Genomic DNA, 26,777 nt, shown 5'->3' with positions numbered 1-26,777 from the left:
GTGTAATCCCACAGTAGCCTTCCCCTACCCTCTATCTTTTCATTACCAGCGACATGAATGCATGCTGCTGACCTTGCCATCCTAATGAAAGCCTGGTCTCCCAAAATTCCTGAAAATGTCCATCGGATTTCAAATCTCTCTTCTTGGAAAAGTCCTAGAAATGGGTCATCTCTTCCACCATTACCAAATGCCTATCGCAGTACAGTCTGGTTTCCACCAAGGTCATTCTACAGAGACCACTGTGTGTGGTCAACTCGTCACATTTCGATTTAAAGTTTTCGTGACTTCAGGGATTCATCTTCTTGGTTCTTTCGGTAAAGTCACGTAGAAGGGAAATAATAAAATAATAAAAATAAAACATAATTAAATAATTCTCACGACGTTTCGGCCACTAACGCAAGCAGCTGTCCTCAGGCGAAGAACAGGTCTGTCGGAATGACAGCGTCTGAATGAACACCACCAGACTTGGCAGCGTATATTTAAGCTGGGTTGGAGGCGGAAGAGCGCCTTGACAAAATAATTTGCATATCCAGAGGGACGGCTGCTTGCGTTGTGGCCGAAACGTTGTGAGAATTATATTATTATGTTTTATTTTTATTATTTTATTATTTCCCTTCTACATGACTTTACCGAAAGAACCATGAAGATGAACTCCTCGTCACAGTTGAATCTATCGCCTAGTTCTCCGAGACCTCACTGCTGCTTGCAACACCACTGGCCGCTCCATGCTCATTGAGCATCTCCATAACTATGTCATTGTCTCTGGCACGCCTCTCTCCTGGCACGGTTGTTGCCTCTCAAAATACTCCCTTGGTTTCCACACGAGGACTGTATCTGTCCGAAAATTCCCATGTCCATGTGCCACGGGCTCCATCTCTGACCCCCACAAAGTCTTCCCGTGTCGCTTGTCAATTTTGCCCAAGTGCTGGTGATGCTCAGCTCTATGTTGTCATTGACTCCACAAGAGCACACCTCTTGTGTGTCCTGCCTTGTTGCCGTCTCATCGTTGGATTTTTCAAACTCCTTCTCAAGCGAAAGGATGCCAAATCCAATGTCCACACCTCACCAGCAATAAAACAGTCCACCGTCAGCACACCACTCCAGTTCGAGCATGCACCTCCGAAAACTCCCAACATAATGCTGGCAAAGAGCATGCATGATCTTGCTTCTGTTCCTGTTGATCCCAAGCTGCTTTGTATATTATTCCGTTATTTTAAAGAAAGTGTACGTAACAAAATGTTTTTTTCAGGCAAGATTTACTATGCGAAATCTGACTTCGTCTTCAATGGGTGTACCACTAGTGCTTTGACCATTCCAATCGCTTATGACATTAATGCATTTATATCTGATGGAAATTATATGGTACATACATTACCATTTATATCATTCACTTAACTATGGATATCAGATTCGTCTTCATCCAACTACGCAAGGATTGGTCTTATCAAAGTTCTATTTAATCAGCTAACGAACATGATGCGTGTGTGTGCAGGAGCGATAGTGGAGCGGTTAACGCTCTGCGCTACGAACCCGGCGACCCAGGTTCGATTCCCGCTCACAGTCAACTCCAGTGACGATTATCTGAACTGGTCCTGGGTCTCTCCTAGGCTGACTCGGCCTCAGATGAGTACTTGGTGCGGTGTCTAAACATTGCAGCTAGGCAGACAAAGGCAACAGTGCATGGTGCTGGCCTGGCCACCCACCGCCTCGTGTGCCATCTCGGCCTTAATCAGAGCACCTGGCTAACAGCACTTGCCCCAAAAGTCTGTTAAGGCTATACGGGCCATTTTTGTCTTTGCAGGATTCAGAAGGAGCTTGCGGAGATAACACTGGACCCCCCTCCCAACTGCAGGTAAGCCCCCCCCCACCGGCCCCCTACCCCCCCTCCCCCTGCTCCCCCCACAGGGAGTCTCAGCAGAACACCTCAATGCCAGTTCCATTTTCCGCCAAGCACAATGTTGCAACAGCGCGCGCTCTGGTAACGACGCAGCCATTGTGGACGTGTGCGTCTGTTGTGTCTATTTAATTAAAGCCAAGACCACTGCAATACGCAGGCAGTAGATGGTGATAAGATATATTTTTTTGAATGTTAGTCCCGCGCAGCACTGTCACGCAAATGCTATATCCCCTGTCCCCGAGCAGCAGCAGGGAAATACGAGCCGGAGAAAGCAAGCGATAGTACGTTTACATGAGGATCCTTAGATTTATTGTAATTAAAAAGTAAATGTTCTCGTTCAGATGGCCAAGTGGAAATTCACACTGGCTTGACCTAAATGACTACTTCTCCACTAGCTTCAATGGCCTTCTTACCTTTACAACTTTCACGTTTTTGTTTAGCCAGGTGCAAACTTGAGAGATACCAGGATTGTCTAATTTGCCAAGAGAGAGCACACCTTTTGATCAATGTCCTGCACTTATAATTTGTCACTTGGCAACCCAATCAGTAAGAGCTTGAATGTTATAATGGCAAATCACATTTAATATGACCTCTTATGTGTGGTCATTGGCGGCCAAGTTGAGCCATCACTGATGCGTTTTCTGAGACCCCATTAATAGACTTGTAGCTGCCAGATTTTGAATGTGTATTCTCACAGATCGTTGTTCTTGCTACGTCCATCATCTAGCAATGGAGACACTGACCCTTTGACCTGCTTTGAAAAAGAACACGAAGAAAAAAAACTTCACTGTTGCCCATAAACTCAATCCCGCTGTTTTGCGGAAACTTTAAATAGTGCTCCCTACTGCTAATGAGGTCGGCAAGAAATTCAACGGCAGATTTTCCAAAGTCCAGAATCCCCTGCGAGTTGCACTGCAGTACGGCATCACCCCTTCCCACCCCACCACGTACCGCGGTTATCAAACTTGACCGTGAAAGTGGGCACTGGAAGACCATATCTCTCTTAGCTAAGAGCCATTACATCCCTTCTTTTGGACTCCAGTGAACTACACGTAAAGGACTAAGCATTTAATTGCATTGTGTAGTGTAAATTTCACACACGTGATAAATTGGCGAAGAAAGAGGAGTGGAAAGCAGAGCTTTCCGCTGCTATTCCCTGTCGGCTTGCCATCCGGGTCTCGCTTGAGTGTATTGGCAGCTATCTCTGTTGTATTTTACTGCAACTTCCATCCCTACCATCTCCGTGCACTACACTAACCACGTCTCGACATTATTCGAAGGCTTCCATGCCGACAAATATATACCTATGAACAATCGTTACATTAACAATTCGGTTGTCACAGTTTGAGGTTGCAAATCAGTTTGATTTATTTTTGCTCTCCTTTTTGTTTGATTTGTAAATAAGCGACTTGTACGTGTATGATTTGATGCACACATCGGGAGTGTACCAGTTAATTTTAATGAATCAATTGTGGTTTTTAATGCTTGAAATGTCAACCAAGGTTGGCTCGGCCCCACCACCCCTCCTGAGTTGCTAAAAAAAAATAGCAGCAACTGAAAAACACATTGGTAGACAATCTACGGAAAACTCAATTCACTAGAAATGTGGATTTCGTCTCCACGTTAGAACTTGAGTCCAAACGCGATCGTTTTCTGTCTGCAGATCTCAACATGGGACCGGCTGCTCATCTTGTTTTGGCAGCCCTGAGCCATTGGTGGAAAATACGTATTTTAATAGCAGAGATGAGATTCTCTTTAGAACGATGAATGTTGACGAACCGACAAAGCGGTACTTATTTTGGTGAACCCAGAAAGAGACGAATGTACTGTCAGCCGCCGACTACGATTTGAACTTTTGCAGCCATTCAATTGTGGTCCAAGAGCTCTCATCATAGCACCGCCTGCTTGGAGATAGAGCCCACAATTAATCCCAATTGAACATTTGCCTTCTAAGCTCTTTATCTATTAAGAATGGTCATTTACTGTGCCTATTCAGCGAATCCTACACTCTTGTTTATGGAAAACAAGCGCATGAGAAAAATCTATTTGCACTCAAGAGGCAGTAAACAATCCCAGATGTACATCTGCTGCGCATATCATTGCATCCGTCGACGAGGCAGCGTTCCAAAAGCGATATTCAAAGCGCACGGAACCAGAGGTGGTGCACCATTTACAAGCAAGGCTGTGAAAGTGGTGGCACAGAGCGCCTTGTCACTTTTTTTTTGTATTCAAACACAACACTCCTTGTTGGCTGCAGAATAAAAAAACAAATCATTAGCTAAGTGTGGAGGCTTCTGACCTTTTCCACCACTGCCCTGTGAATAGTTTCCACTCGGTTGTGTTGCACTCCGAGCCTCGGAGAAAGCGTTATTTTTAGGCCCTGCCGGTGGGATTAGTCCTTATATGACATAGATTGTAAAGCAAAACTCTTAAGATGGTGGATTAGGTTAAAAATGTTGAGCAGCGATTTATCAAATAGGTGACATAAGGTCGGCATGATTGTATAATTGATTGGGGCGCTACGGTGGCGAGATGTTAACGACCTCGCCTAATATACAGGAGGGCGTGGGTTCAATCCTGACATTTGCTGTATATTTGGTGTTTGCACGTCTCTCTCCCCGTGGTCGCGTTGATTTTTCTCCGGGTCCTATTTTCCCCTCCACATTTAGAAACATGCATTTCGAGTATTTGGCTGCTATAAATGTCCACACGATAAACCACTTCCTTAAGCTATCATTTGTGGCCAGGTCGCTTCTGAAAAAGAGCTGTATCGCTCAGTGGGCTTAACCTGGTAAAATAAAAAGTAAAGTGTCAGTTACACGCGAGTGTAAGAAATGCAGCTTGCGTGAAGAGAGTGCGGTTATTAGTGATATTGGCAAATGTGACGCGTGTTGTGCGGGGTGCGGGGGAGTGTTGCGGTGATGTGGTTTGGTGAGTTATGACGGGTGTGTCTAGAATTAGGTAGTCAGATGAGCGGGAAGGGGGTGGCGCGGTAGTGGGGGGGGGGGGTGATGTAGAAGGGGGGGGGGGTGTAAAAGGGGGGGTGGCAAGTCTGGGAGAAGGTGAATTGCATTGTAGGAGAGAGCAGATGTTCTCAGGGAGGCAGATTTAAATATTTGTTGCCGGTCCCAAGTTCTTAGGGTTTTTACGCGATCTTTACAACGGTTTCAAATGTTACAGTCGCGTCTCCGATTAGTGCGGTTGGCTACGTACGGTGCGAAAGAAGTTCAACACACACACTTGCGTACATACGTTAGTGGTCGTGCGGTAGCTGTGAGGTGTAGGGTGTGTTGAAGTATTGCGAGTCCTAGGTGTGACGCGAGGCCGAGAGGGCCAGCCTCTAGGGGGAGAGAGAGAGAGCGCTGTGGTGGTGGGGCAGACTCAGGGGGGTGTCGTGTTGCGGAGCGGTCGGAGACGGCTACCCCAGTTATATCAGGGCATGTCCAGAGAGAGCACGTTGGCTTGCTTGGGGGGAATGGGGTGAGTTCACCTGGCCACAAAGGTTGAGTGAGCGAGTGCAATTTGGCACAATACCAGCTTGTTGTGATAGATACATTTGGCAAATTTGCTGGCTGATTGAGCCTTCCCGTGTTTGAACCAACCTATAGCCTATTGTTGTCAAATATGAGTCCATTTAAACAGTTAACATGATCCAGGCGGTTTCGAGAGAAATGGCATTCCTTGACCAACGGTACAAAGTTCAACCTTATCACGCTGTCAGCAACTGCTTTATCAATCTATGGTTCTCAGTCAAATGTATTTTTATCGCACCAAGCTCAGCCCTAAGCCACCATCAGCAAGTCCCGTCGGAAATTTCACCAACCATTTGAAATTACACACAATAGAATTATGACCTTCATTAAAATCGTCATGCTGACAGAAACTCTATTATTCTTTCTGTTATCACTGCACCCACCTGAAAGTAATCGACTCGGGTCAATTGGTGGCTCCACAGTCTATTTATGGCACCCCCGTGGCAAAATGTTAACTCCCTCGCCTGGAATTCAGGAAATCGTGGGTTCAATCCCGACCCTGACAACGACATTTGGAGTTTGTATTTACTCGCTGTGGTCGTGCGCATTTTTCTCCGGGTCCTCCGGGTTTTCCTTCCCCATTACGAATCATGTGTTTTAGAGTATTTGGCTGCTATAAATGTCTACGTGATAAGCCACTTCGTTGAACTGTCATTTGCGGCCGGAACACTTCTGAAACAAAGCTATGTAGCTCAGTGTCGGTCTTACCGGGTAAACAAAAAATATTTGTATTGAGTTGCAGGGCTAAGGAAAATGCAATGCAGTGCCCATCTTCACACTTTCCTGGGTTGTGCTAATTGATGTCTGGCGACTTGTATGTATGTGCGTACTTAGCCAACCATGCAAAATCGGTGGTACGGTGGGAAATGACAACAAACTAAACAGAAAAAGCAGTTGCTGAATGGCCCAGTGTCCATTATACTCGTACTGTACCTGGGAATCCAAATAAACCGGTGTACTCAAGAAATCTGCCTGGAGCCTGCGCATTAGCAAAAATTAACACCGACACTATCCATCAGCCTCATTAGCAACGCCAGCACCATACCAAGGGAATGGTTGCTCCGAGGTTGAAGAGCAGCGAATAATACAATTACGTCAATGGGAAGCATTGCCACAGCCACTCCTTGTGCCACGTGTTTATTTTTCTCTCATTGGTGTCCTTGAGGCTTCGAGGTGACATTCCCCTGTGCAAGTCCTCAGCAGTGAGCAACCGTGCTGAGACCCTGGGCAGGGTTATGCTTTTCCGTTTTATGAATTAATTGTTACAGGTTTGAATCATTGTTTTCGTTATTTTGCGTTTGGATATACAACACACGTTAATTGGTTTCTGATTTACAAACATTTTTATACAATACAGGAACTCCATTTGGATATACGGCCAAAGCTCATTATGGGAAAGCAAGGTGAAATGTAAAGCACTAAACGAATAATGTACGCACAAAATACTTTTTTAACTGGGCATTGCAGCCGGGCTTCAGTGACTTATAAATTTTTTAATAAAAAATAAAATAACCCTATTAGGTTTTCTTTGTGTGTGCTCAGCAGGGAGTTGGCAAGCAAATACGTGGAGTGAATGTCGAGAATTCCTAACCCTTGGATACATTTCAAAGAGGAGATGCAAGAGCATATATTGGCCGCTTGCGATTTATTTGGCGATTAACACATCTATGAAATTAACGCTTATATATTCTTGGTTCCTTCGGTAAAGTCACGTAGAAGGGAAATAATAAAATAATATAGATGTAAAACAATAAAAATTCTCACGACGTTTCGACTGCAACACAAGCAATCATCATCAGGTGTGAAATCCACAGAAAGAAAAATTGAAAAAATTGGCGGTTTGTCCTAACGTCAGCACCACAGACAGCGATTTGGCAGTTTGCAGTCGAAACGTCGTGAGAATTTTTATTATTTTATATTTATTTTATTATTTCCCTTCTACGTGACTTTACCGAAAGAACCAAGAATATGAATCCCCGCAGTCACGAAGGCATTAAATAAAAATTTAACGCTTATATAAAATTATATACGTTTTTTGGGTGGGGTTTTCTAGGTTTCGTTCAGAATCCTTTCTGAGCATGTTTTTCAAACGTGGCACAAGGGTATTGTTTTGCTGTTTTTAAGACGTGGGATCATCTAGCTGACAACTAACATGATACATTTGGGCAAGCTGTTTGGGCAAATGTTTATGTACTTTTATCTTGCGCGTACCGATGAACACCGAGTACGCTGGATTACAAACTCCGCTCACAGTCGTGTCGTGGTGGATTGTTGGTCACCATCGTGGAGACGACTGATTGATATCTCTAAATGAACGAAATTAACAGGATGGCAACAGCATCATTAATACATAAAAATCACATTGTACTTAGCAGCAATAAAAAAAAACCAGAGGGACAAGGAAACGTTTTAACAAAGAATATATATCCCTAGAGCTTCAACCTCGGATTTCACAGGTACAGGAATCATTGCCAAATCATGTCGCACAGACCAACGAGACGGACAGGACCAAGCGCTTGGGTGTTCATGCTGCAATGAGTCCTGTAAGTCACCCGTCCAACAATAGGTGTGGTAGCTTTTGTTGGCAAAAGAGCTTGATGGGTAGAGCCATGAGTACAGGTTGGAGCATCGAAGGCAATGCAGACCAGCATTGAAGTGTACACCAAGTGGATAGGGATCAAGGGAAGACGAAGCCAAATGTTGGGAAACTTTGAGGGCAAACCTTGGAGGTTGGGTGTCTGCTGTCCAACACTTGTGGGATCTGGCAGTCAGCTGACATGTTGGCTGAGACGACATTTTACAAAATGCTAGTCCCTTGTATGCTTCTTCCTCAGATAACAGTGCTAATGTTAATGTCGGTGAGTTGGTTTTTGTATACACGTATACAACACAGCCAAAGCTTATCCTATATTGTAAATGTTCCTAATTCAAACTATTTAAAAAAATACAATACCGTCATTGTGCCCGAGGGGGGGGGGGGGGAGAACACAGAAGTACGGTACAGCAATGGATTTGGCTGCACTGCCCTCTGCTGCCCACCACGTTGTTCCACTGCAGCCCGACAACAACCCCTTAGTAGTGCAAGGGGCTCACATATCCATTGCTCAAGCCGGCCAATTTTCCCGAGTTCACAAAGAGATGGGGTGCAGTCGAACGCGATCTGATAGGTGTTCATTACGGCGAATTAGGGTATCACTGCGTTGAGTGCAATAATTGCTATGCATGCTGCAAAGCGACTGATTACAACCAAATGGAAGCCTTTGTGAATTTGCAAGGGTTATCCGGTGCACTTGGGTATTAAAGTGTTGTGCTCTAGAGAGTTAAGTGCAAGTTGGAAAGTCGCATAAATAATGCAGAACAACATTTGTTATTATTTTAAAAAATAAATGTAATTAAAGCCTCGTGTCATTGCGCTGTGGTGCGGTGGTTACTCTCGGCGCACGCAAACTCGCACTGGATGCAATGAGAACGCCGCAGCCCATCGTGCCTGTGGTGTGTGCCACAGCAAGGCTGAGCCATTGTCATGGATTGTGCTCTCTTATGCTCTATCTGTTACGTGTAATTAACCTTTTTATTCGTGTCTGTTGCCCATATCTTCATTCAATTATTCCATGAAAGCAAGTTAGATGCCATTTGAATTGCAGTGTAGCGTGGAGATCCGTGTTTAAGCCTCGCTGGAGGAATGCGAGTCAAAGCGAGACACGCACGCACACATAATAACGATCATCTTCACACGGTTATCGCTCATGCATTACTCCATTCACTAGAAATACTCGTGATTAGTGCATTGTTTATAACGTTTTTAAGGTATTGGCAAATCAATGTATCACCCGCAATGCGTCCGTGCGAAACGTTGTGTTTGTAAGGATTGATTAACATATAGTTACACTTTAATACTACTACTACTTATTATATATTCATACCGTTATAAATTCAACGTGCCCACCAGGGATACGAATAATGGATTCTCGAATTGAACCATGACCCCCAAACCGTGAAAGATGTTCTAATCGTAGCGTGGATAAATCGTTATATCCCTTCTTAAAAACTGGCACAAGACCTCTGAAGAAAACAGCAGTTGTTTTACGGTTTACATGAGCTCTGATAGCCTGCATGGCGGCAATATGGGAAGTTATAACATAATTTGCGTGAAAGCCTCATACTTAAAGCGTGGATTGTGTGTGCTTTCAAGAATATACAAGACAATGTTTATACAGCTTCCAATTACCTCGATATTTGTTGCAAGTAGTCTTTGTGTTATGTGTATACATGTCATGCAATTTCCCGCATTTGAATTATCCTCGAATTAGATTGTCCATGAGTCAAATTAATCTGAAAAGAACCTGCCTTCTACTGAAACCTCTTATTGGTGTAACTGACATTGGTACATAAAGTACTTGGAGGATATCAGTCATTGTTAATGACCCAGATGATATTTGACGCTTCTACCAGACCGACGCATATCCATACACTCACGTGTGTGCGCGCACTCGCAATCGGGCATTCTGGGTGGCCCAATCTGGACACATGGGGTTTAATTTATTTCAACACTGGCATTAAAAAAAGTGTATTCTTCGAGTTAAAATTATATCTATTATCATTATGAACATCTATTTTTTTTATTCCTGTGGGGGTCATCTCAAATCCGTTGTATACAAAACTCGATTAAGAGCCCCGAATGAATTGGGATGAAATATAATTGATACGTTTTCAAAGATTACATCAGTAATCTTAAAAAATAGTCTCAAATTCATACAATAAAAAATTATGCGCACATGAATGTTAATGGAAGTCAATTTGAACATTTGTTAAAATAAAATAAATTACCCTATGCGATTTGTTCATAGAAGTATAATAATAACCTTATGCGGGCTGACTGTTGGGCCCACTTTAAAATACTCATCAAGGCACGTAATTGTAAGAATAAAACTAATGTCCAGTTATTACATACTTAAACGCAATCGTTATATACCAACCAAAATTGCTACAATCATGAACCCTTTCCCATTCCGAGACGTCTGCAAGTTGCAGGGTGGGTGTCCCGTTCACCCCTGAATCTCAGAACGCATCAGCGGCTCGCGTTTATTTTATCTCGAGAGGCATAGCGCCGTTGTTTTTAAACACAGTGTACTGTACTCGCCTCGGAGAACTGCAGCGACACGACCGCACTCGATGATAGCTGGCGCCAAACTGTGACGCCCTCCCACATGGCCTTTTCCTTCCGATATATTTTTCTTTTGCATGTGGAAATGTCGGAACTGTAGCAATGGCATATAACGCTACAGCAAAGATCCGCTCTTGGTCGATTCATTTAGATTATATAACTTGTGTGTGTTAGCGTTGTCGTCAATTTGCCTCTCGTCCCTTCCGCGCGCTTTGCAAAAGCGGTCTCTCAACAATTTCTGCAAGACTCCCATTTCCACGAACCGCTGGTGACTGCTGTTGCAGTTTATGCAAAGTGATTGCGGTAATGCTTTCAACATCGTTTGCTAATTATTTCAACTCCTTGACTTGACGCATCGGTGCTACCTGCAATTATGGCCTTGCCACGTTTGTAGTAATAGAGTGGGAAATGGAAAAAGGCCATAAACTCACATTGCCTGTTTCGCAATAAAATATAATCGTCATTGTCACATTTGCCATTGACAGTTGGGCCCAGACTAAAACACATGTTGTGCATGCAATGAATTGAGCCACAGGCCACACAATGTGATTGTCCACGATAGCCACTTACTTGGTTTATGGTTGCTGTATACACAAGCTTAGTGGCTGAATTTCAGTGGTTCAGTGGAATGGGATGTTGTGCAGCATGGCCATTTCAAATTGGTTGCCAGTCGTTTTAAGTGGCTGGGTGAGTGCTCTCGGCAGGAGTTGTGAGCCCCTTCGGGGACGTATTTACCCGATGGTGGACAAAATTATCGCTCTTATCTTGGCGTTGTTTGCGTGACAACATGTGCTAAAGAATGCGGGGAATCATTTGAATGCGATAGCTTTTTAAACGTATATTGTGTATTTGGAAGCTTAATGTGACCTCCTCCGAAGGTCTTAGATATTACATGAAAATGTCTCCCTACCTATTCTGCCACATGGTCGTTTAGATCTAAGGGGTCTTTTAATAGAAAGTCTTCCAAGGACTGCCCAACAGTCTGTTAAGGCTGTCGGGGCAGGTGCTGCGGGATATTTGTCTTTGCGTGAGCGTGTAAATGTGGGAAGAGGTAGTGTCGTGATGAACACACTTCGCCACGAAGTCGGCCAACCAGTTAGATTCCCGCTCACGGCAAAGACCAGGTGACTATTGTCTGAATTGGTTATGGCCTCGTCTCGGTCGATCACTGTTACGTTGTTTTTATAGCTTTATTTTGGTGATTTTGAAAAGTTTTTTGTTTAGCCATGTTAGTTTGTTGTAGTACAGAGTTAGCCTGATAACTTTAATCTACATTGTCTTATGGTTGTTATTGCTTGACTTGCAACCCAATAGGATTTTTGCACACAACGTTGAAATACGGTGTTTTTTCTGGAAGACTTTGCTGTTTTTTCCTGGATTTTTCTGTTACGTGTAGTCACTTTAAGATGTTTCTTGTTCATGTTGTTGTTTGTTGCACCCGAGTCAAGAGCCACATGGCTCACAGGTTTATATACCTAATAAATGGAACTGAAAACTGAAACTGAAAAGACAATGGAGGGGAAAACCTGAAACCAGATGATGGATGGGCTTTTCGAGCAGACCTTCGAGGACTGCAATCATTTGTGGATCTGGCAGAAGGAAAGAAGCAATGGCTGGATGTGGCAGCATCCCCATTAACCTTCATGCTGCACTGCAGCATGCGGTGAATCTACAATGGGGTGCTCGCACGAGCACACAATTAAAGTGGACCTTGAAACTCGGCAATATATATGATTTGCAGACACATTGAGGCACATCGTTCCATCATCAATGGGGGGCAGAGATATATTCACCATAAAATCACCGAATATACACACTGGAACAATTCACGGAACGGAAACGCCGATGCAACACGCGCAGATGACTCAAGGGCAAGCGTTGACAACACAGCCATGCATGTAAGCGGGCCCACATTGACAGGAAACGCCATTCAGCGCCATGCGCCGCATCTGTGTTTAGATGCTGTATGAATCAAAATTGTATTGTACATTGTATACACACACAGAGGTGTAGTACATAAACAGTAGTACGCAGAGACGTGTGGCACTCAGCCTTGGCCCTATGACCTGCATGCAAGAGCAATCGGCGCCTTAAAGAGCTTGAGCGTAGAAATTGAAGGTTTTCCCACCGTGCATTATCTTCCCGTGACTATTCCACGTTGTGGAATCTATTACACGCCAGATTCTCCAGATATGTTACGTCAATCGAGAGACATTTTAGGAATGTATTAAGCTCAAATTTTTTTTCCAGTTAACACAGACAAGGTGATGTCAGTAAATTATTTGCCATGACATTTGGTGGGATGGATCGGTGGAACAGTGTTCTACACACTACGCTATTAACGCAGCGGCTTGAGTTTGATCTCATCACAGCTGGCACAATTTGTAAGCGATATCTGAACCGATCCCTGGCCCCCCTTAACCAACCCACAATAAAGAGTGTGGTGAAGTATCGTCTTAAAAACACTCTCAACTAGACGTGAAATGGGGAGGCCTTCATCCAGCAGCGGATTGAATAAGGGCTGACAATTATTGGCTGTCCCTTCTTAAAGTGGTCATTAATCCAAACTTTCACCCTCTGTTATAGCACTACTCCGATGTCAGCCAGACATCTAGATCTTTTGTTATGTCATCATTTTGAAAGTTAACATACATTCGGGAGTTCAGAGGCTGTGCTGTGTGAGGCAAGACGGGAATGAAAAATGCTGTTTTGCCATCAGTCTGTTGCATGGACGGCAGGAGTCGGTCAAGCAAATAGAACACATTCTAGAAATTGTAGGCAGAATCGTGGCTTGAATCTCTTGAGAGAAATGGCCATGATGGTAGCAGTAGGAGAGAACAAGGAGGCAATCGACTTATGTACGGCACGTGGTAATTACTAACCTGCAAGTGCAAATCGGCAATATGGACCCGCCGATCAAACACTGCTTTGTCTATGCCTTTAGGAGCATTGTGGTAAAAAGGTCACTTTCATTGCCACACCTATTAACATCATGGGGGTGGGGAGGGGGGAAGAATGCCAATCCCATCATATCTTGCCTGCTTGGGTCTGCAGAATTGCAGAATATTTTTTATGAGGTCTTGAGGAACGGGGTTGGGGGGCTCCTAAGTGAACATGTTGTAAACTAAACAGTTTTTTTTATTTACCAAGCAAGAGTCACTCTGAGCTGGAAATCTCTTGCCGAAGCGACCTGTCCACATATGATAGCTCAGCAAAGTGGCTTATTGTGTGGAAATATATAGCGGCCAAATAATCTAAACACATGTCTCTCAATGTGGAGAGAAAAACCGAGGACCCGGAGAAAAATCCAGGCGACCACGGGGAGAGAGACATGTAAACTCCAAATATACAGGCGTCCAGGGTCAGGATCGAACCCACGACCTAAAAACCAGGCAAGGTAGTGAACATTTCGTCACCGTGGGCCCCCCCCCTATGTTGTGGTAGTATAGATGATGGATGTGGCTTCTGCTGAAGTCAACTGATTGCTTCGCATTGGTTAACCATGTCGTGTATGCGAATTACCTGGTGAATGCTGGCTATACCGAAGAGTTAAAAACCTTAATGCGTCACCTGGAGTTTTCTGTAAAGATTAATTTTAGCCCCATTAAAAACGAAGCACCTGCCGGAGCACTTTGCATCGTCAAGCAATCCTCTTGTTAGGCGACACATTGCAGGCTAGATGAGTTCAGGGAAGGTTAGAGAAGAAGGGTCGATCTTGTGCAGGAGAAGCTGGTGCCGAGCGGACTTGCATATGGCTGGTGCCAACAGTGTTAAGATAATGAGCCTTTGTGGAGGAGGCTTGTGAAAGATGATACTGGGTGGCTGGCGACAGAGCCGTTCCACAGCGAAGGCAGGTAGAGATCCAATGCTCATTGCAGAAAGGACAAGGTGGCTGAAACACAATGAGCTGACCTAGTGGGCGAGGTAACGAGCTGTCATCATGGTGCATCTTCCAGTCTCCCTGGTCTCGTAACTCATAAGAATAATGTTTTAGTTTTATATTGCGTCGTTGGTGCAAATGACATCTCATAATCGCCGTGGAACCATGGAAATTCTGGAAGGCAGCCAGGTAGTGAGCAGGTGCCATCTATTGCCAATAGCTTTGCAGTCCTTTAAGTATTAAGACATTTTCATTCATTAATGAGCGTTTATACACAATGATTGTGCCTGTCCTCTGACTTGTGGCCAGCATGTTGTTTTTCCACGCAAGATATGGTGCACACTGGCGTGCAATGACTGCCACTGAGTTGCAAATGGCAGCTGTTGTCTGTGTGTGCGTGCAGTGTTAGATAATGGCAGAGGGGGGGGGTGTGGTAATGGTGGTTAGCACACTTCCGCGACCCTTCTAGTCCTGGGATACGCAGTGGCAGCCCACCATGATACCAACCACACTACCTGCTCGTGTGCCTTGCCTCCTTTGCAAGTTCTCGCTCATAGCGTTTGCTCCCTGCTGTCCGCAATTCTAATTGGGGAGCTATTTGTCTTGTGCCTGGTGCGCGTGCCACGTGCAGTGCTGGCCCGAAGGGAGACAACATCTACGAGTGGAGGTCCACCATCCTGGGGCCGCCAGGCTCCGTGTACGAGGGGGGCGTCTTCTTTCTGGACATCACCTTCACCCCCGAGTACCCCTTTAAACCCCCCAAGGTATGTACGTATATTCTTAGGTTTTTTCGGTAAAGTCACGTAGGTAAAAAATTAAAATTAATGACAGTTAAATAAAATAAAAAATCACGACGTTTCGGAGGCAACACAAGCCTCCGTCTTCAGGTGGAACCGTCACAGCACGATGGCTGTATCAAGTACTTGATGCAGCTATCGTGCCTCCGAAACGTCGTGATTTTTATTTTATTTTTATTTAACTTTTTTAAATTTTTTACCTACGTGACTTTACCGAAAAAACCTAAGAATATGAATCCTTGCAGTCACGAAAGCTTCAAATCTAGAAGTACGTACGTATGCATGTTGAACTTCTTTGGCACCGTACATAACAAACCGTGCTCAACGGAGGTACAGGGGAAGGGCAACAAACTAGACTCACAAAGGTATTGTACCTTTGTCACACGCACACACACTTTACTGCTGGGATTTCTGGAGACTATACATGACCCTGTATTTAAAATACACATGTATCCAAGGTAATCCTTTGATACACGCCAGACATGTTTGCACTGGCTCAAGCATACATGGTCGTGGGCATTTAGAAATGTGGAACAAGACAAACAAAATATGGAAGGTTCTATAGTTTTTCTAATTTAAACACATAGATTAATACATTAAATACCCACTTGACATTTTAATATCTATCTTAAGTTTCATGGTAAAATTACAAAACATGTCTATACATGGTGTCTGTGTCAGGCGAGTGATTTCTGGTGAATGTCTGATGAGGAGTGCTGAGTGAGTGTGAGTGTTTGCAGAATGATGTCTGAAAAGTGTTGTATGTCTGATGTCTGTCGGGTGAGGGTGGTGAGTGTCTATGAGGAGTGTTGAGTGTCTGGTGAGTGCGAGTTGTGAGTTTTTGCGAAATGATGTCTGGTGAGTGTCAAACGATATGTTGAGGATGAGCTGCCCCCTAGTAATGTGCATACAATAATATACACGTGATACATTTATACCGTAGACATTCACAATGATTAATTACGTACGATTATTAACATTTTATCATGTGCTAGTTAAATTGACACGCAAAATTACTCATTATTAACCGCAGAAAGGCTGTCATAATGCCACATTATTTGTACAATTCCTAATACAAAACATTGAAACACAGACAGCAAAGAAGCTCACTGGTGTCCTAACGCTAACTATTCTTGAATGGACATGTATTAACCTACATGCTCTGAATTGTTGGAATATTAAACAACCTCGGTGTAAGCCCCACTTAATGGTAATAAAATACAATGAATCTCAGAGATTAATAACTTCATGATACCGCGTCGCATTTTATAAGATGTATAAATGTAACTAATTTGCTTGAAGTGTTTGCAAAGGGGTAAGGGGACACTGGCTCAAATGCACATGAGCAGTCTATAAACTATCATCACATTTCTCAGATGTTTGAAGGAACTTTTTGAAAATGTTCAATATATAGAGCAGCTTTCTCTCTGAAGGTTATTTAAGTTTACATTCAAATGCATTCCTACGTCACACGTGTCGTGAGCAACATGCTGTACACGTTTCTATCAATGAGTTATTTTGGTAATATTTGAACAGGGACAACTTCATCTTCTTGGTTCTTTCGGTAAAGTCCCGTAGAAGGGAAATAATAAAATAATAAAAATAAAACGTAATAAAATACAATTCTCACTGACGTTTCGGCCACAACGCAAGCAGCCGTCCTCAGGTGAAGAACAGGTCTGTCGGAAAGACAGCATCTGAATGAACACCACCAAGCTTGGCAGCGCATATTTCATTATTTATTATGGGTGTATTTATTTATTATGTTTCATTTTATTTGTATTATTTTATTATTTCCCTTCTACGTGACTTTACTGAAAGAACCAAGAAGATGAATCCCTGCAGTCACGAAATCTTTAAATCGAAAGGGACAACTTCTTTAAGCCAGACTAATTGGGAGAAGAGCCTGTCCAGTGTTAGGGGATGGCCGTCATTCTGCCTTATAATCCCGAGTCAAGGGCGCTAAACATAATGCCCCACCCAGCTTAGAAGTGGTCTTCAACTTACTGTCACTGCCAGACACCCTTCCATGCCAGGCCCCTCGGCATTGCTCAACCTCAAGGTAAAAACGAGGCCTTGTTCATATCAAGCAAATATGCGTCCTGTCTGAGAATACGAAAGCACATTACAGACCCTGCGGGACTTGTCGTAACGAGCTGTGAATCTTGTCTGCATACCCTTCTTCTGCAGGTGACTTTCCGTACACGGATTTACCACTGCAACATCAACAGCCAGGGTGTCATCTGTTTGGACATCCTGAAAGACAACTGGAGCCCGGCACTCACCATCTCCAAGGTGCTGCTTTCCATCTGCTCCCTGCTCACCGACTGCAACCCTGGTGAGTTAAGGGCACTGCAGCGTGTCCGTGGTGCCTGCTGGACCCAACCTTGCCCCATGGTTGCTGACCTTTGGTAGTTTTGCTGAGTCACTGTAGCAGTTGTTGCTGTAGTGTCGGGTGAATCCAGTGAGGTGGCAGGGTGGGTTTGGGAGAGGCCGTGGGAGCCTGGCTGGGCAGGAGGGACTTTGTGGAACCACCAGGGGCCTTAGCGGATGGGATGAGATTTCTGATATGATTTTATTTTTACTCCCATAGCTGTAATTTCGTGATAAGTGCAGAGCCAAATGTGATGGGGTTTGCAAAAATAAAAAAAAAATCACGTTTGCCGAGCACAGGGTTCGAGGCTCAAAAACGCCAAGTGATGAGTATCGCACGTCCGATTGGCACGTTTGGCTACATACGGTGTGAAAGATGTTCCGCATGCATACATACATAGGTATTGAACAGCACTACAAGTTTCTATTAATTTATAGCCAATGCAATAAAAAATATAGGTCATTATTTAATAACTTAATTTGCCAGAGGCTGCAAAATTGGGCTCAATATAAATGTGAAAAAAATGTCACGTCTAGCAAGTTTGTGTGTTGGAGGGACGCAACCCGCAACACACGTGACCAAAGTTTGTCCACCTAAGACGGTTATTATGGTGGACTGGGAGCAAAATGATGACATGAAGAAGTGAACGAGGGTGGGTAGAAGCACTTTTTGAAAATCTGAACTTGGTGGTGAAAGCAGGCGGAGCGATGAAATCCCTTAGCGAGCAGGCCCTGGGGCAGTGGTTGCATCGTGAGACCGCGAGGGCTTTGAGAGGCCTTCATCCTGCAGTAGATAGGTCATGGTAGCTGGTGATGTGTCATAGATGTATCATTTACTTGATTTCTGCAGTCGGTAGCGGCATTAAATGAACCTCATGGCGGTACCCCGGGGTACCATAACACCCTGGCTGTCGCATAATGTCCGTGATGCAGTCGTTTTTAGTCTGTTGATGGTCGGCGATGCGGCAATACACTCGTCTCGACGAGCTGTAATCACGATGCACCACCGCTACGGTGCGTACCGCGAGCGTTCAGGGTTTCAGCACAATAGTCATCGCTGCGTTTCGACATTGCGGAGTAGCACTGATTGGGATTGATTGGTGTACCCCAGTCGCGGAGTTAAGTACACCCCTGGAAAAAATATCGTGTCCCAGAAATACAAATATTTAATTGCCTCGGCCCATTTAGTATTATTTGGTATTCCGGGGTACCGCCATAAGGATCAAATCAACCCCACTGTTTGTAAATAATTAACTTGAATTGGGACAATTTGAGGTGGATGACATAAAAAAAACTTAATAATTAGCCAGTATACTGTGGTACCAGTCTGTCATTGGATGCAGCAAAAACTAATTCCTTATGCATTTCTAAGTATCTTGATGTTTTTAAATGGAATTTTCTTTTGTTTTTGTTAGTAATGTGCTCCAGCTAAGCTAAATAATTAAAGCGCGCCTGCTCCGTTCTGCCAAACAAAGGATGCACTCCTAATCATCGCCCGCGGTCGCACGGCACAAAAGTAGTTTTCTGCAGCGACCACCTCGTGGCACGACAGGAGTTGTCACGTATTCAGAACATCCCACTGGGCGTTCCTTGGAGATGAAAGTCTAATAGCATTGAGCCCCCAAAGAATCTTACAATTTACATTAATTGTCTGTCGGCATCCTAGGGATTATCTCTTGAATGACGTTCACGTGCACTCTGCGAATGTAGAGCGTTTGTTTTTCTACGTTTGTTGCTTTGCTCTGAACCCAGCGGCAAACGTGTGCAGACTCTGTTTGTCCCGAGTAGATGTCTTGTGCTGCACAAGCCACTTTGACAGCGACACTGTGATTTGCACAAACTATTGAAGACATTCATTGTCACACAGATAGCAGGGTGCAGCTTGGAATATTTGAACAGTGTCCTATTAAATACAGTTATAATAGGTCGGACAAAGGAGTACCTGATCATCTACATAATAAAAAAATCATTCATTATTAACATAGTTTAACATTGCAAACAAATTAACGTTATCAGCTAATGAAGTATAACAATGTTATGCAGGAGGTTGTCGGTTGCATCCGGACCCTGACAATGCTTTGAAGTTTGGAGATGGCGTGTTCTCTCCTCTCCCCTTGGTCGCGTGGCTTTCTGTTCGGGTCCTCCGGGTTTTCCCTCCACATTTATAAACATGCGTTCAGATTATTTGGATGAATTCCTACATTGTGATAAGAAGACACTTTGATGACCTATCATTTGTGGCCAGGTCACCTCTGAAAAAGATAGCGAATAGCTCACTGGGCTTTACCTGGCAAATAAAATAGTAGAATATTGTTAAGCGATGCACAATTTCAAGACAAAATAGCATTTCATGTCGTGATACATTGGGATTGAGGGCTTCACCACAACTGGCACAGAGGGGGGGGGTTCAATCTGAGCACGCTGCGCTGCTGCTGCAACTGCTGCAGCGTCCAACAGCCTGGCCCTGCGGCCCCCACCACTCCAGCACAGCACGTGCGTGTGCACAGCGCGTGCGTGTGCACGGCGCGTGCGTGTGCACAGCGCGTGCGTGTGCACGGCGCGTGCGTGTGCACGGCGCGTGCGTGTGCACGGCGCGTGCGTGTGCACGGCGCGTGCGTGTGCACGGCGCGTGCGTGTGCACGGCGCGTGCGTGTGCACGGCGCGTGCGTGTGCACGGCGCGTGCGTGTGCACGGCGCGTGCGTGTGCACGGCGCGTGCGTGTGCACGGCGCGTGCGTGTGCACGGCGCGTGCGTGTGCACGGCGCGTGCGTGTGCACGGCGCGTGCGTGTGCACGGCGCGTGCGTGTGCACGGCGCGTGCGTGTGCACGGCGCGTGCGTGTGCACGGCGCGTGCGTGTGCACGGCGCGTGCGTGTGCACGGCGCGTGGGGGAGGAAGTTCCCCGTGTCGTGTGCTGGGCAGGCAGTGGTGACAGCACTCCAGAATCTCAGCGCTCAGGCAGGCACAGGTCTTGCTCATAGGTGCTCATCCGGCTGCTGCTGCTGCACCAAGCCTGTGTGCACAGGCACGGTGTGTTCCAAAACTGGGCAGATATAGGTCTGAACAACCACACACGTCCCATGATTTCTTACCCAAGCGGTACAATTCACACGGCATAAACAGTCTAACTGCACAGTAGAATAGTTGCTCACCTGTTTTCTGGAATGTTTACCTTTTACCCCATCATTAATAAGCTTTGATAATCTGCAAGTATTCTGTTTTCCTACATATTTCCAAAATCATCATTAAAGACCTGGACTAATATCCTAATCAATGAATCTACTGAAAAGGTCCTGTGACCCAGTAAAGCGTGTAGATAATGGATGGGAAACTCAAAAAACACTCAGTGCATTAATCATTATCCCTGCCTTTTAACGGGAAAAATATCGAGTAGGCTTGACACTTCGGTCGGCAGCCCTTCAGAGCAGAGAAGGCAGGAAAATTGCCGTATAGGTGGAGATTGCATTTTACACTGTGGAGCTTGAGAGCCGGGAAATATTCGTTGAGTTGACAAATGACAGTCAGGTGGTTTACTCTGAGTGGACATTAAGTGGTCAAACCTTTTAAATCAACGAGTCTTGAACAGAGTTTTTTTTTTTGCCAATGTATTTCTCGCTTGTAAGGTACTGCATTCATCAAATGATTGGAAACAGAAATGTGTTGATAATATATTTTATGGTCTATGTTTGTAAGTTGAATCATTCAGAATTGTAAATGGAGATGAGTATGCACCGTGCTTGGTCATACAGTATGATTTTACTTTTTTGACTCGATCAAGATGCGCTTCCCTCCCCAAATGTTATTTCTCTGTCCCCCCCCCCTCCCCACCACCAAAATCCCAACCCCCTTCTCCAGCTGATCCGTTGGTGGGAAGCATCGCCACACAGTACCTGACAAACAGGGCCGAGCATGATCGGATGGCTCGCCAGTGGACCATGCGCTACGCCACGTAAGCTGGTTGCTGCCCAAAAGAGTATTTTCTACGAGGGGTGATCGAAAAGTTTATGGCCCGATGTAGAACTTTCATCGTGCTCACCTTGATGAAACCGTGCTATTGCCCGACCTGGCCCCCTCATGCAGTTCAAAGTGCTTCGTTCCATTGATTTTCCAACCCTTCGACTATGCTCATGAAATATACATCATCTTCTTACGACTCAAACCACTCATTTACACCATTTTTTGTTGTCATTATCAGTCAAAAAAATTCTCTGAAAGATATATATTTGTTTTACTTTGGAAACATGCAGGAGTCACTACAAGGCCCAGATCTGATGATTGTGTGGAATGAGCGACCAATTCAAATGCGACATCACGAGTGGCAGCCGTGGCAACTTGGAACTTGTGAGCTGGATCATTGTTCTGTTAAAACAGCACAATGTATCGTGACGTTTAGAATCTTTTTGATAATTTGTGATGTTTTTCTTTTCAATTGGGATCTTTGCAATGCTGCCGTGTGATGAAGGTGGCTTGAAATACGAATGTTGTGACTTGATCTGCCTCCCATGAAACCAACACTTTGCCTAGCCTTCAAGTCTACACTTTAGTGGTAGTGATTGTGTTTCCAATGAATTATCTGAGCTTTGGTGTCTGAATCAAAGTGACGGATGCATGTTTTATCTTTAGTCCCTTGTCTTTTAGATAACTTTTTTTTATGGAATTTGATTTACGGTCCAGGGGAACATGACTGCCTGAGTCTAGTTCGCTTTTACTGGACGTTCAACATTTCTGAGGACGCATGTCGTCACTTGCTTGTCCATATATTGTTGGTCAATCTCTGCCTTTTGAGATACTATATGATGGGCCACAAGTCTCAAATATCTCTTACGATCAGACAGCGATGGTGTTGATTAGCTCATAAAATGTTTATTATTTTCAATGTTAGTAGTTGGGTGGACATACCCATGGCACATCAGCGTCACAAGTCCTCTTCCACATTAAATCCCTGCACACTGCTCACCATGAGATATGATGAGGCAGTCTGCTTTGTCAGTGTTGGGTCATTATCTTGTGACTGTTCTCAGCTCGGATTTCATTATTTCTCAACTAACACAGACAATTCAAACTCCTATTCTGCATGAAAACACGGTTATCATTATGAAATCAATTGAATCTGTTAATGGAACATTTACACTTTGCGTTGTAGCACTAATAGTTCTGTGTTGGGCCGTGGGTCATTGATCACCCCTTGTCAAACCTTTCATGGAAAAAAAAAGGGGGAACCGAGATGTATATGGTGTAAAGTCACTCAAACTGTAAAGTGATTTTCTATTATAAAAAGGAAAAAAAACAAAAAGCAACTAATGATTTCTAGAGCCTTTGCAGGTGAGCTTTGAGGTAGCAACGTAGGCCAATTTTGTCTCGTTTCCATTAGGGACGTAGTGCGCGTTTTGAATATAACCTCCAAGAGTTCCTAGATTAACGTGGGCAGTGCCAGATTTTTGCATGTGTCAGTGCGTGTGGTCCAGTTGGTTCCTGATTGCAGTGTTACATTGTATTTTCAGTATCTTGACATGTTGGAGTAGTGTTTCAGCAGTAAACTATTATTCAGGAAATGCAGTCTTTCAAAGGTGGAAATCTGTGTGCGTGTGTGGTATAGAAGAGGGCAAATGTCTCCCTGAATGTGCTTATCAGTTTCTCTTTCGTTACAGTCTCCAAAGAGCGCAGCAGGTTGAATGTTTCCCCCTTTGCTTTTGTACAAGCTTGTCCATATGTATCATCATCCAGTAAATGAATGGTGTAGTTCATATGAAGAAAAGTTAATTGTTTAATGCTTTTAGATTAATGTTTTTATTGAAATGCCTGATAACTAATTTTTCGGTTGTTGCAACCACAACATATTTCAATGTGTGTTGAACTTCTTTCGCATCGTATGTAGCCAGCCGTGCTAATCGGAGGTGCGGGGGAGGGCAACCAACTAAACGCAAAAAGCAGTTCTAAAGAAAAGAGTTTTCAATCTAGCCGATTTAAAAGTGCATCGCTCCAGTGGCTTCCTAATATCGGAATGAAGAGCGTTCCAGACGGCCACAGAAGCGCATCTGAAAGCGCCGCGCGATGCAGCGACCACCGTCTTTGTTGGACGGTGCACACAAGCACGGATTAAGTGGCTCGGCAAAATGTTAAAGGATAATATTTTAAGAAACAGCCTTTGTCAGAAAGGGAAAAATATGTTACTTTGACCAGTCAAGCCTTCTTGAGCTTAATAAAGTAGGGATATGCATGAGTTGTTGGTATGTTTAAAGGCTTGTGCAATCTCTTGTTATTGTAAATGTACATACTGTTTACATTTTATTGGAATTTTCCCAACACTAAATTCGGGGGTTTCAGCCATTTCCAAAACATGTGATTAAGACCCTAATTCCTAATCCTTGGCAACTGTGCACTGTTAGATTTCCCAGGAAATGTTAGGCCTGGCAAATGTTACAAACTCATAGCCATGGTTTTCTTTCACCGTTACCAGTAATACATTTGAAATTTAAATCTTTCACCTGTACATTTTGCTGACGTAAGGCATAATGAATGCAATAAGACGATTTACTGTAACTGTTTAACACGTAGTAGGCTTTCGCGACCAATATCATCCATAATAGAGGTTTTTTTGGATTAGATCACTTAAATATATAAATGTGTCGTTAAAACCCACCACCACCCGACACAGCCAACTAGTAAGGGTTGTCACGTAAACAGAACGTGGCCAATTCGTCACTAGTACAGCACTAACCGGTGTGTTGGAGAGCCAAGCCACAACATTTACAATCTGAGTACGACGTTTCGCCAGTAATTACAACTAGCTTCATCAGGCGATAGCCAGATTTGTGGAGAAGTCTAACTGTTTCGTTCCTTATATAGAGGCGTAGATGTGGTGATCACGCTTCTATGCTCTTGCACCACGTGGGGTGGGGGGGGGGGATTCTAAAGAAAACGTACGCTATGCATTAACCTGATGTCCCATTAAGACCCATAGTTAGTACAATAGGCTCTGCCATGTACAAATTAGCACAATACCCAACGAAACAAATACAGCCCTACATTGGTAGGACCTCTTCGTTCATCAAAAACTCTGAACATCTCGGAAAAATATAATCAAGGATAATAAGCTTAACCCTAATGATATTCTCATAAGTTTTGATGTGACCTCTCTGTTCACGAGGGTTCCAGTCAACGAGTCAATTAAATTACTCGACACTCTGGTAACGAACAAAGGTTTAGCCAAAGATATCCCAAGACTAGCTGAACACTGTCTAAAGAACACCGACTTCTTGTGGCAAGGTGAATTCTATAAACAAAAGGAAGGAACAGCAATGGGCTCTCCTTTGTCTCCTGTGATAGCGAATTTGTACGTGGAAGATTTTGAAACAAAAGCAATAGCTTCAAGCACTCTAAAACCATCTGCTTGGTTTAGATATGTGGATGACACATTGGTGGTCTGGCCACACGGCAAATATACACTGAACGCATTTCTAAATCATCTCAACTTGCAAAACCCATCCATCCAGTTCACCATGGAAGTGGAAGCTGACGGAACTCTACCATTTCTGGATATTCTGCTCGGACGGGGCCGGAGTGGTAAAATAACACACAGTGTTTACCGAAAGAAAACGCATACTGACGCCTATCTGAAAGCAGTCACACCATCATCCCACGCAGAAATCTGCTCTTATCAAGACGCTCATTCATCGAGCTAAGAAAGTGTCTGATGGTGACAGTCTGAGAAGTTAAATTCAACATGTTAAAGAAGCACTGCAAATGAACGGTTACAATGGTGCACAAATGAACAGGGCATTGAATGCCAAAGCCAAATCAAATAACACGACCATTGAAACTGCCCAAGTAATTAAAACGATCAAATACCGTACATTGCGGGAGTAACTGATAAACTAGCCAGATATTTGGAAAAACAAAACATCCGAGTCAGATTTGGCACGGTACATAAAATACATAAATTAATATCTGGTACAAAGATGTATTACCGAAGCTATCAACCGAAGGTGTGTCCAGGATTAACTGCACGTGTGGTAAATGTTGTGTTGGGCAAACAGGACGAATGATCAGCACGAGACTAAAAGAACATCAGAGAAATATTAAATTCTCCCAAATTGTACAAGAGCGCAGCTGCGTTGTCAACGCATCTACGCCTCTATATAAGGAACGAAACAGGTAAGACTCCACAAATCTGGCTGTCGCCTGATGAAGCTAGTTGTAATTACTGGCGAAACGTCGTACTCAGATTGTAAATGTTGTGGCTTGGCTCTCCAACACACCGGTGTTGCTGTACTCGTGACTAATTGGCCGCGTTCTGTTTACGTGACAACCCTTACTAGTTGGCTGTGTCGGGTGGCCGCGGGTTTTAACGACACATTTATATATTTACGCGATCTAACCCCAAACAACTCTTATGGATTACTGTAACTGTTTTATTTGTGTGCTGAAGCTGTACCGTGTGCTGTCCAGTTCCCCTGAACATGACTGTAGTTTATACGATTTACAAATTACATTTATCATGCAAACTACTCATTGGGTTTTTGTTTATTTTATTTGACTGCACCAGCAAGGAAACTCAAGGCCTCGTGTACCATTTAGTGCAATGGAAATGCCCCGTTGTAGCCTGAAAACTCTGCCCCGCAGAGCAAAGAGGCACTTGACTTGCGTTATACTTAACATGGTTTCATTGACTGAAATGGCAGTGCCACGAGTTATTTTGTGTGCGCGTTAGTGGGCAAGCCTGAAAGGTGAAGCAGTGTTTGAGATGATTACGAGGCCATGTCAGCGCACCACTTAAGAGAAGAAAAAAAACACCACCTCCGTCCAATTTAAACAATTCTGTACCTGCACAAAGGCACAAAGAGATGGCAGCAATTGCGTGTCGTAGAAGGTTAGCCACTGGGCGAAGAATCACATGTAGTGTTGGGGGGGGGGGGGGTATAGTGTCCGATGTGGTCGGCACCATTCACGGCATCGCACTGGTCAGAACTGCAGTACAACAAGCAGACAACGGAAGATGTCTGGCTCTTGAATGCAGATTACGAGCAGCATAAGTTCCTCGCATGATGAGGTGCTCAACTTGAAAGTTTTTTTTATTAAAACTTCACAAATACAAGAGAGTAGATATCATCGTGAAGTGGGAGAGGGCACATGTC

General features: G+C 44.1%; 1 protein-coding gene across 1 annotated transcript in view; it reads left to right on the top strand.

Annotated features, from left to right (window-relative positions):
* LOC133345873 (ubiquitin-conjugating enzyme E2 E2) overlaps positions 1-26,150 on the top strand; it is a 63,694-nt gene extending 37,544 nt beyond the window's left edge. Inside the window, exons 3-6 of the mRNA XM_061556937.1 lie at positions 1,802-1,852; positions 15,106-15,238; positions 17,462-17,609; positions 21,499-26,150. Coding sequence (XP_061412921.1) covers positions 1,802-1,852; positions 15,106-15,238; positions 17,462-17,609; positions 21,499-21,596 — 430 coding nt within the window. The 3' untranslated portion in view covers positions 21,597-26,150. The remainder of the gene's footprint in view (positions 1-1,801; positions 1,853-15,105; positions 15,239-17,461; positions 17,610-21,498) is intronic.
* Positions 26,151-26,777: the final 627 nt, after the last annotated feature.

The sequence above is a fragment of the Lethenteron reissneri genome, chromosome 23, assembly GCF_015708825.2.
Source record: "Lethenteron reissneri isolate LAM-NWPU_2019-01 chromosome 23, ASM1570882v1, whole genome shotgun sequence".
Classification (NCBI taxonomy): domain Eukaryota; kingdom Metazoa; phylum Chordata; class Hyperoartia; order Petromyzontiformes; family Petromyzontidae; genus Lethenteron; species Lethenteron reissneri.
This window is presented reverse-complemented; position numbering and strand designations above follow the sequence as displayed.